The 11,751-nt window shown below is 44.7% G+C and overlaps 1 protein-coding gene across 4 annotated transcripts in view; it reads right to left on the bottom strand.

The window, feature by feature from the left end:
- Window positions 1-1,140: 1,140 nt before the first annotated feature.
- The window catches only part of plxnb2b (plexin b2b), a 92,781-nt gene continuing 82,170 nt past the window's right edge, over window positions 1,141-11,751 (bottom strand). For all 4 annotated transcript variants that reach the window (XM_029841383.1, XM_029841384.1, XM_029841385.1 and 1 more), the window contains 12 exons: window positions 10,434-10,500; window positions 10,025-10,171; window positions 8,980-9,136; window positions 8,215-8,315; window positions 7,637-7,721; window positions 7,099-7,250; window positions 6,702-6,859; window positions 5,432-5,579; window positions 5,272-5,336; window positions 5,119-5,194; window positions 4,352-4,426; window positions 1,141-3,877 (listed from right to left, as the gene is read on the bottom strand). In XM_029841383.1, the coding sequence (XP_029697243.1) occupies window positions 3,773-3,877; window positions 4,352-4,426; window positions 5,119-5,194; window positions 5,272-5,336; window positions 5,432-5,579; window positions 6,702-6,859; window positions 7,099-7,250; window positions 7,637-7,721; window positions 8,215-8,315; window positions 8,980-9,136; window positions 10,025-10,171; window positions 10,434-10,500 (1,336 nt within the window). In that variant the 3' untranslated portion in view covers window positions 1,141-3,772. The remainder of the gene's footprint in view (window positions 3,878-4,351; window positions 4,427-5,118; window positions 5,195-5,271; window positions 5,337-5,431; window positions 5,580-6,701; window positions 6,860-7,098; window positions 7,251-7,636; window positions 7,722-8,214; window positions 8,316-8,979; window positions 9,137-10,024; window positions 10,172-10,433; window positions 10,501-11,751) is intronic.

The raw sequence follows: 11,751 nt of genomic DNA, 5'->3' as shown, positions 1-11,751 counted from the left end.
GCAGATTTTAACCCAATTTCTCGTAAGAGACCCCGTAAAGAGGCCAACACAAAGTTGTTGTGGAGATGCATTAGCATTGTGAGAGGTATGATTATTTATAGAGATCAAGCCTCCTGCAATGCACAACAATGTCGACTCCTAAAATGACTCAAACAGCATCTCTCAGTAGATTTAAGAGTTCCCAGTGCTTCACTGGTCGCCCTTCCAGTTGCTCCCTCTTCACACACCAATGATCTGCTTAGCAGGAAGATGCCCCGACTCTGCTTTGTTTGATATTCACACCCTTGCCTCCGAGTTTAAGCATTCAAATGGGGGCAATTTCAACCCCCGTCTTTCTTTTTCCAATTTTGCTCGGAGCTGTCAGGAATTAATTGTTTTTCAGCCATTTTTCTACGTTTACTCACTGGTGACACTCTCACCGCGCACCCATTTACATTACCAAACACCCATTTCGTGATGCCTCTAGTCTGCAGTCTGAGCTGCGTGACAGGACCCTGATGTGAGCGTCGGCAATCACGGTGCGCGATGCACACCGGGGCCGTTGCCATCAAGAAAGTCATTAGAGGTCATAATGTGCACAAATATTTCAGAGGAAACTGTCGCGTTCCATCACAAGATGCCCATAAATTGAAAGGATGGGTAGAAAAGGTTCATCCGCCCATTCTTCCCCGTGTGTGTGTGCGTGCACTCTTCACTGCACGTGAGGTAAATATATATCAACTTCATATATCAGTGTATTAAGCAAGGCCACAACAATAAACTGGGCACCTGCGGCGTGGCGAGCGTTACTCCATCACTGATTGCGACTCATGCAATATTCACGGAGGGGCAATCTAAGCGAATCGATACCCGAAAGTGAAAGAAAGACAGCAGCTGCGAAGGGTGGTGGTGGTGGGGGGATTTACACATCTCTGAGGTTTATTCAGGGAGGGGAGGGTGATGAAACCTGTGGATAACCGCTCCGTCCACACATGTGAAAGCATGTTCCCGCACAACCAGAGCAGGGACGCGGTGGGAAAGTCTGAGCTGCCTTGGATGAGGAGGAAAACCCTGCTGATGGTCCTGCGGCGAAAAGTGTCCCAGGTTCTACAGCACGTTCACCATTTTCAAAATCAACAAACAAAAATAAAAAGTCTCGACAACTGCACACACATTTTTTTTTATCTTTTGGGGTTGTTTTTTTTGTCCTAGGACTCAATGCATAGGGTTATACAATTAGAATACAGCATTTCAACATGGTTTACAAAGATTTATATGGTATAGGAAACAGGAAATAAAAACAACTGCACAGCAGTAAGAAAGATCATTTGTCGAGTACAGATAGTCATTTAGTCAGTACACAATATGGAACAGCTTTGAAACACAGGGAAAACACCAGTGGGACAATTTTGAGCTATATTCAATCTACAGCAGAGTACCATTCGGAGTTCTGAATCATTTAGGAATGTTTTCAGGGGAAACCCAAATCACATTGGCCACTCTTGTACATGAATTCAGTTTGGCCTTTGGCCTCAGCCACCATGGTCCTACGAAGCACACACCACAGACACCCGAAGGAAATGCACACACGGAAACTGCAACCATTTATTAAAACAATAAAACAAAAACAAAAAAAATAGAGAAAACCCCGAAAGAAAATTAAAAAACTGAAATGTCTTCAGCCTATTGGCACGTAAACGGCCGCAGCACAGCGTCCAGCATTTTAGACAGCACACATAATATCACAATTCCAAATACATTGCTGTGTCTATAGCACTATTGTCATCATAATCACCAAGATAACCAACAGAATAATTTAGAAACAATATATATATATATATATATATATATTCATTTATGTATGTATAATCCTATTTAATAATAAGGCACGGTTTTGGTTAAAGAAAGGCTCTGAAAGAAGCTTCTTGCATCAACTCTGTCAGTAGAGAGGAGTCAGCAGTAAACAATAGCAGAGACAAGGATGGAGTCTGCAGTTGGCATGCAATTAAGATCAAAAGCCTCTCCTGCTGATTCCATTATATAGAGTGCCACTCTGCACTGGGCTGAGCGGGCAGTGCCAAGTGCTGTTGGTCGGGATGCCAGGGTGCCACGCTGAGATGGCACGCAGGCAGGCGGGCAGGCAGGCACGAGGTCTGTGCAGACCCTTTTCTAACCAAGGCAGAAATCATTAACATTCTGGGGTCTCTTTTTTTTTTTTCCTTTTTTTTTTTTTTCACCAACTACACACATCCATGATCAGGTACACGGAGCACAATTTAAATCATCTGTCAACGGCAGAACCTGTGGCGTACAGATGAGACGTGGTGACAGGTAATAGCGCAAGAAACGACACTCGATCCTACCCTGTTGACACTTCAACTCTGACGCAGTAATATCTCAGTTACAATAACATTTATGTACATGATTGATCCTCACTGACATTGTTTGGGGAAAAAATGTCATTTGTTCATAACATTAAAGTACCGACTGTATCGCTCACAATAATTAACATCAGCATCAATCTATTTCATAGCTTTAGAGGCAGAATGCTTGATGGGTAATATTTGGAACATTACAAGAGTAATACTTTTAAAAAAAGTGGCACTATAAACCATGAATTGTAAGAAAGCAATCAATTTGGATTTTTAAAACATATTGCTAAATTGCTACTGTATGCTAATATATTTCACAGGCTAATGCAAGCGCCCATTGTGGCTCATGATGTTCTATTATTGCAGGGTTTTAATATGTGTTGACGTGGCTGGATGGCAGATTTGAAAATGAAGCAAAAGAAATGTCTAACAAAGAAAACGTCTGGAATAATTTATTAAATGAAATGTTTAAACAAATCGTACTTCTGTGCTTTAGTTAGAGTGGAATGTATCATGGCACTGTACAATAAAGGGAGAGACTGTGCCGCCGTGGACCGCGAGCACAAATGACGATTCGGCTTAAAGCAAATCCGAGTCTAAAGCAAATTGAACTCAAAACATCTGGGTAATTACATCTGACCTGTCAGTCAAGCGAGCCTGTATGTGGCTGGATTAACCAGTGTCCTTGTGAGGACCCCCTGGTCTCCGCCAGCGAGAGCACAGGTTCCAGTGTGTCACCAGTAACGAGGATTAAATTGACAGCAAGGCGTCCCTTTACCCTCACGCCCGACCGTAGGCACCCTGTGTGTGCACACGCATTTCTACACATTCACTCCATTTAGGCAACACACACTTGTTCACGTCGCGGTTCACACGGAAAATCTACGCACACACAGGCTAATAAAAACACTATCCCCACCAGAGGTGATCCATTTAAAAAGTTGTTTTCTTTTTTTTTTTTTTTTTACCTTATAAAGCTTTTCGCATAAAGACTGCACGATAAAAAAAATATATAATACAATTCTTGAAACCTTTTCTACACAGAAAGGAATTGAACATCTGATTATCTCCTGTGCCAGTGCGCCACGGAGGGGCTTAATTCTCGGAGAGAGGTCTACCGCACTGCATTGTGGGAATGATATTCAGTGAAGCATGAATGAGCGCGCAGAACTTCAGGGTTTGGCAAGTGAGCTTTAAGGCGTACCTCTGACAGCGTTACCCATCATTCTCCTCCTCTTCAGCGTTTCATTTCACCCTGTTAGCGACACCAAAAACAGTCCCAGGGCCACGACGTGCAACACTCACAAGTCCCGAGTCACTTTTGCTTATTTGCATGTGTAATTCTCTATATGCAAATAAGCCCCTGTAGTCACTGGCAGTATCCTACGACCCCCCCCGCCCCCTCCCCTCCACATGACGGGTTAGAGATCGGTCACTTTGTTTTCCAGGGCCGCTGCTATCTGCTGGAGCCGCAGGGTCAGCTGTTTACTCTGGGCAGCTGGGTCCTCATCCAGGGATGCGATGATCTGAAAGGGAGAATGGAAGGTGAGGAGAGGAACGAGAGAGGGGACGCACATTTGGGCGGTGGGCGTTGAACGGGGAAGGCGAGGGAACATGGACACGGACGGTGCAGGGCGACAAGGTAGAGGAGGAGAGGAGGGTGTCGCCGGACGGTCATAAAAGCCGTTATTGTTTGCGAGCCCCACTTAAGGGAGACTGACAGCCCCATTTGTTTACCCAACTTGTTCATTAGGTTTTGTTTATCCCCTTTCCGTGACCTCAAGTGGCAACGCACAATGGATGCTTAAAAAATCAATTCCCAGAGCAATTTTCCAATTCACATCCCACAGAAATGCTTTCAATTAAAATTTCATACAATCACTTTTCTGCCATATCAACTGAGCAGATGGGGGGTGGGGGGAGCAATAATATAGTGGGCAGTAGTGCATTCAGCGGAATAGCCTCTTTTGGGTGAGATAGCGAGAAGAAGGTCCACTTACCCCATCGTAGTATTTGCTGGCATACTGGTAAAGCTGATGGAGGGCCACTTGTGTCTTCAGTTTGTCCGTGTGAGACTGGAAAAGACGAACAATTGATGATTTCAACGTTAAATAGAGGCGCAGAAAGGTCAATGAGGCTTAAATGCTTTGGGTTCAGATGCTGTTTTGGGTTTAAACTGGTATCACGTCTGATTTTAATGGAGACCTTCAGCTGTCACGGTTAGATTAAAGCTGACCTCCTGAAGAACTGGAATTTTATTTTTTTTATCGCTCTTGTCCAAAGCGGTGAGCGAAAAGCCAGATCGATGTGGGTTTTCATCTGCTGAGGTCACAGAACTGAAGGAGTTTCTTCATGAAGTCAAACGGCTAATGGAGGTAATTCTGCTGTCAGAAAGACGGCGCTTTGTTGCTACTCTTCGCGGCTCTGATCAATACTGAAACTGCACGCTTATGCTGTTCCTACTGCGCTGTCACGTTCACTTTTAGCAGTTTTATGGAATTTTGTTGGCATATCCTAAGATATTCAAGTTTTTCTGGCACATACAGCATAGCGAGTCGATAAGTACAGCCAAGTGTGGCAAAAGCCTTGATAGAGGAAATTATTTGGATGATGAAAGGTTATTTTATAGCAACAATGTGCAACAAAAGGATTGATTTTTCAGGCCTGTTTGCAAATATCGTCATTTGTCCCTCAGGAGGACAAAGCCCAAAAGGAATATGGCGTTTATGTTGCACTAATGTGACACATATTAAATGGATCTTCTCACCCGTGACACTTCTGCCAGATGAGTGTTCATGTCCTGGTCACTGACCGGCACCATCTGCCTGATACCCTTGTAGTAACTAAACACACAAACACACAATGATGGTTAGATCATCGGGCTTGTGATGGACGGATTAACATTGTTGACTGAACTTACTCGTCCACCATCTTCTTATACGTAGAGATCTCCTTTGCATAGAGTAGTTTGTTACTTGGAGAGTCCTAGAGACACAAAATTGGTAACGGTGACACTCTGACTAATTAACAGGATGAAACTTTATGCTTAATTCCAAGCTGGCCCGTTTTCCCACACGTACCCGGCTGAGTTTGTGCTCGCTCTTGGTGCAGGCGTCCATGAAAGTCTGAGCGATGACGGACAGCGAGGCGTCCACGACTTCAGACACGTGGATGTCGAAGATGAAGTTGGGATTCTTCAGAATGTTCACCCAAAAACGCAAAGGAAGGCTGCGGCCGAGGGGGTTGAAAGCACCATGTCATGAGAAAGTTATTTAATTATTGTTACGCCGATTTATCAAATGAGCGCCTGAATGCTGGCGGCCTTAGATTTGAGAAGTCCGGCCTGAGGTGCAATCGAGTGCACTATATGGTAATAACAGGGACGGAGAGGAGGCTTTGTTCTACATGTCAGTATATATTGAACATTTCCCTGGACTGGAACTTAATATCACCATTTCATATCAAACTGTCCTCTCTCATAAGCACCAGCCAAGAATATGATACGAATGGAGAAAAACAACCCTGAAAGCCTGCTTTTCTTAATGGAAACATTCATTGAGTTAACACCAACTTTGACCTTTATATGGCCCGTGTAGCCTAGCAACCCTAAGCATCATCCATATAAATACATTGAAATCATGGTAAATTTCACCAGTACACTTTCTGCGCTCTTATTTTCCACAGGCTTGCGAATGCAAAAGAAACGGGGCGCCCTCTCCTCCCTGATCAGCGCACGTGGGGTGCAAAATGTGAAAAATTCACACTGGTTTGGCACTATCTCCAGGGAGGGCTTCAGTGAGAATACAATAGAAGCGCAAAAAATAGCAATGTTGCTATAACCACAGTATTAAATTAGCTGGGGACGTAATTACCATGTTTGTTTGCTGTTGTGCCTCATGCGCACATTCATATTTAATACGTGGCCCTCAGTTGATTCGATAAACAGAGCGGGTGGAGGCAGCAAGTGGTGTGGAGGGCGGCGAGTAATTAAATCGCTCATCTCCTGTCCTTGTGTGGGTGCTCTCTTGCCAGCCTTACGTCAATCACCGGCATCTACATGCAACGCGTCGTCTCGTAGTCTTGAGCCTCAGCCGACGTGACACTAATTTATGCACTTAAATGTCACATGGGAGCAGGGGGATTCAAAATGCAAAGTAAGTGAGTTGAAATTGTGCATTCCTGTTCAGCTCTAACTCGGATAAGCAAGTTTTATTTCATGGAGAGTGACTATCTGAGGGAGCGGGATTAGTTGTAAACGCCGGCAGACGGCGGGCGCGCAGACGCGCCGATGCGGCTTCTACAAGTTTTACAATCAAAGCTCATCAAAAATACGAATATTATTCCAGTCACCTATTTGTCTTCCAGATATGGATGGTCTCATCATCCACACTGTGCTTCAGGGCTTGTTCATCCAGGAAGTCAAAGAAATATTTGACAGCTGGCGGCACGACGGCCCCGGTGCAGAGGACGCTACGGAAGAAGTCATCGACGAACTGCTGCAGCGTTCCCTGAAACAGGCAACAAATGATGTGAGATGGGGCTGATGGCAGTGACAAAGCCCTGAGAGGCGACTATTTGTCCACAAAGTGATGCTAAGGCTGTGTCGCTCCAAGTATATTAGCATTTTCCACAGTAACTGGAGGCAAATCAAACTCAAGCTAGCCTCTCTCTCAAATAAAAGATTTATATAGCGAGTAAAAAGTGGATAATGGCATAACAAATGTCTCGATAAGTCACGTCTCTGTACCTTGACAGAAAGTAGACGCGTTAGATAGATCTCCGTAATGGCTTTGGTCATGGATTTATCCTTAATGCTTCCTCTTTTTGATTTGATCTCATCCAGCTCGTCCGCTGGCCTCACTAAGTGGAACACCTTGTCATCTTCCAACAGAGCATTTCCTGTTCACAGAGGGAAAGAACATTTGCTTTATGGAATTCCACCTCCCATTTCTTCGTGCACGCTTTCACAATACGCTTATGAAAATTGGTGTCAACTGAATTTTAATGCGGAGTAAAAAAAAAAAAAAGCAGCTAGAAATGCTAAACAATCAAGTCTTCAGAGATGCATATAAAAGTGTAGAGAATGAAGTTATTCTTGATAGCATGTAATAAGACATGAAACAGCATGCATTTGCATGTTATATTACAATGGGGATGCTTACAAACCCCAAGGTAAAAGAAACAAAGGCTCAAGTTTTTGTTTCCTCTCAAGTTTACACCTGATCAGTGCCTGTTTCATCTCAACGAGCCTGTTGATTAACACATGCACAGGTAAAAAGGCTTACGCTCTTCGTGGTTCTCCTGGTTCTGGTCATAGTTCTGTTGAGTTTGAAGCGCTCTGGACAGGACTAAAGTGGCATTATCTCGTACCTGGGAAGAAGACCAGAGTCTTGGAGTTTGAGAGGAACTGTGAGGTCAGCTGACTTAGTGTTAATCTGACTGGCTGGAGAAGAACAGTTTTATTGGGAGTCAATAAATGTCCAACGCGGCTCTGTGGGCTCACGTCACCATTCAGACTAGAAGAGCAAAGTAAAACTAAAATTCTTGTCACGTTTAACCGACCGCAGTTAAGAAAATAGGCCTTCGTTGCTTACTGGGCTGGTTGAATAATAGCCGCTGATTAATAGCTAGCTAGCATTTCTGTAAAGTGATTGTCCTGATTCAGTAAAATGCACAAGTGCTTGGACTCCTGAAGGGTTGTAATGTTAAGATAAGCTACACTGTTTGCTTTGGATAAAGTGCAGCAGTAATGAGTGCTGTGCCACAGGGAGATCGCTCATATTCACACACCCTCACATTTCTTTGCTCATCTCCTCCTTTAAGTGTTTCTTTATCATTACGGAAATGACCCATCATTACTCACGTTGTAGTGGGCCAGAGTGTTGATGCGTTTCCACCTGCCCTCCTTTTGGGAAGTCAAGTCCAGGTCCGACAAGATCTGCCCCGTGGAGCCGGGGCGCCACTCTGCGTTGAGGGCAGGAAAAAGGAAGTCAGTCAAATGTGAAATTACCTCTGCCATTAGAGGAATAAAGCGCCATCACAAATCTTTAATCATCATTTTTGTCCCATTAATAAGCTGATATAAAACGGTAACACAGGAGATATGATGGGATAAATGAATATCCATCCAGCTTCATCTTCAGATGTAGTTACACACTTAAACTTAATTTAAAAAAAATAAAAAAATTAAAAATTAAATAATGATCCAAACAGAATGTTTCCTATTCATCATTACCGACCTGAGCGCAACACCATCTGGTAAAAATAAGGGTGATTTGCATGTAGCACCAAACATCCAGGTTATCGCTCTGATTCCAGGAAAGGAGAGGTCGCTCTATTTATGCAAAACGAATAAAGGGATGGGATCTGCCGCGTGTGTGGGAATACAGAGCGACTTTGATGTTGAGAAAAATGTCAATAGCTTTAGTCTTTCAAGTTCGTCCCCAAGGTTTCTGGCTTCAGTATCAAATAAAGCTGTCTTTTCATTTCCTTATGTTTCTGAATAACTCAGTAATCCTTGTTTGCTCTGCCAACGGAGACAAAGCAAAAAGATGGAGAAAAGAGAAGCCGTCCCAAAAACAATATTGTTCTTTGGGCACCATAAGATGCTGCTTGCTTTAACCCTCACCGAGTGTGACGCTGTCGACCTTCGGCCGCTGGGAGTATGGCAGGTTCCTGTACACCTGCTCGATGATTTTCTCTTTCACCTGTGAAATGGTGTCACAGTTCAGCACCTTGACGGATGTCACATCTGGACCCTCGTCCTGCACCAGCACTTGCAGAGTCTGGCAAAAAAACACACAAACACACACACACACACACACACCAACGTCACATTAAGCCCACTTGGAAACGTGTGCATGTGCACCCAGTGAGAAATATGCAGAAATAGCTAACCACGGTCTCGCAACCCAGCCACCCACCGTCAGAGCCGTACCCACACGCTCCTTCCCGATGACATTGCCATGACAACCGGGCCTCTGTCACAGACAGACACACACACACACACTGCGGCGACACCTGAGAAGCCTCTTGTCACCTTGGCCAGCTAATGGCCAGCTCGCAGCAGGGGCAGACTCTGACCCGGCGCCACCTCTCACATCTGTCTGTCACAAACAACTGACTGACAACTGGAGGGAATTAAGTGCGAGGAGAAGCAATCTGGCCACAAAATCAAGCGCGGTCCCGTCTTAATAAGCTCAACAGAAGGAGGATACCGAACAGGAAACACCCCGACCGCCTGTGAAACCCACTTCTTTGCCTTTATAATCCCATCACAGGCGCCATCTCTCGTGGCAGGAGACATGTAATTCAGCCCAGTTTGATAATTGTCTTCGGCGGCGCCATTACCCGAGGGTCTTTTACTTGCGCCTGCTTCAAAAGAAAATAGCCGTGTTGGCATTTGCTCCCACTCCTGACAGACAAATCTGAGGGAAGACTGAAGCCACGTTTATTCGCTGCTCACGCTGGAATGTGCTGCCTGTGTCTTTCTGGAGCTCTGAACACCAACACCGAAAATGGATGTCGCACAAACGCCGCCAGTCGCCTGTGGGGGGTTTCGGGCGGTTACCACGGTAACCGCACTCCGTGTCTGTCGAGCGATCTTGAAGCCGCGCGGGGATTTTGAGGCCCGGTTTGCGTGTGAGGGTAATTTCAGTGCCAGCGCGCCTCACCAGCACAGAGTACTCGACATCGTCGCCCAACAGCCCCGTGTCGTTGAGGGTGTACTTGGCTTTCTTCACTCTGGCGTCCACGGGCCCCTTCTCAATCTGGTGCTTGATGGCCCGGAACAGTTTGTACAAGGGCTCACCCGCTGAGTCCTGGTGCACACGCGGAGACACACAAACACAATTAATTTGTTGTTTCAGAGGTTGTAGAGGAGCATATTGCCGTGATTAGCAGTTTACAAGACAGACAAAAGCACATTATTAATAGAAAGCGCTAATGACGGGATAAATCCAAGAGTTTAGCGCTCTGGCGCGGTCTTCACATTCACTCTGTTAGCAACGCTGTAAATCAAGCAGAAATGACAAATCACTCCTGAATTGGCCAATTTGAAATGAAAAAAACCCCAAACGATACCTTCAGGAACTGGTAGAGGCAGATAGACATCCAGTTACACAACATCCGTTCCACCACTGTCTCTGAGCTGGAATAAAACCAAAACAAAGGATGAGATTAATAACCTTTAATATCTTTGTTACAATAAAAGTTAATCCTTATCTTACTGTAAAGGTGTTACGTGGAACCGTAACATTTTACACTGATAAACAGAAAAAAACCCCAGCATAAAGTCTTTTCAAGCAAAGCAGCATTAAGAAATAAATCTTATATAGCCATGATAGACTTATGCTGCCACTGAAATGCAGTGTTTCATAGACGCTCGTGTCAGGACTGTTATTATGTGTGTTTAAAGGTTATTTTTTATGCCTGTGCAGCGAGTTTACCTGTGGGAAAGTCATATCTCCCTTTTTGGGACAATAAAAGTCGCCTCATAAATAATACATGTGTTTAAACCTCATCCTCCTTTGGAAAACAGATATGCTGAACCTCAAAACAGAAAATCTCCAGTTTGACAGCGTCAGGATATTTCTATTCACAGCCCCCGTCACTGGTCACCTGACACATCGCTCGCCCTCGCCCACTTCTGCTAGTGTGCCTAATTAGCAATTGTGTATATACGGGGGCCAGTCTTGGCACAATGGCCTAATCAGCATAATGAGTCTCTCCACTGAGAGATAATTAAGATGTGTACTTTCGAAACGGCGCCAAAGCGCAGCCGACAGTTCAGCCCTCCACCTCCTGGTGGAGTTGAGCTACTGTACTGTCAAACAAGTGGCCCCTGCTGAGGGAGCCGAGGGGGCCCCGCAGCTGGGGTGACCTTGACATTATCTTTACAGAAGATAAAAGGATAAACAGAGAAGGCGCCATTCAGGCATTTCTTCTGATGACTAAATTCGCCATTTACATATTTACTGAACAGGAATTAAGAGATTTACACCAATTATCTTGAGACAAATAACAAGAATTTCACCCCCCAAAAAAGCCACTAATGCAAACGAGGCCAGAATATTGGAGAGAAATGATCAGTTGGATCAGTTTCACCAGGTCAGCGATGATTGTGAGCACAGTCAGAGGTCCGTAGACGTGCTACTCAGGCGATCTAAGCCGTGGTACCTTTCCTAATATCTTCTTCGAGGGTTGATAACTGAAGGACAGCGTGACTGCTAGATGCGACCATAAAAACTGTGTTTTAGAGACGGATCTAGTTGACAGTCAAATCATACTTATTTAAATGTCGCCGGCGGCGCTCGTCATCGTATTAACCTGTCACATCAGCACAATTGTTCGTGTTTGGACGATGCGGCATTTATCTTTAAAGCTGCAATGTTGTATTGGA

The sequence above is a fragment of the Takifugu rubripes genome, chromosome 9 (assembly GCF_901000725.2).
Source record: "Takifugu rubripes chromosome 9, fTakRub1.2, whole genome shotgun sequence".
Lineage (NCBI taxonomy): Eukaryota > Metazoa > Chordata > Actinopteri > Tetraodontiformes > Tetraodontidae > Takifugu > Takifugu rubripes.
The sequence above is the reverse complement of the archived record's forward strand: the minus strand, read 5'-3'. Positions and strand labels throughout refer to the sequence as shown.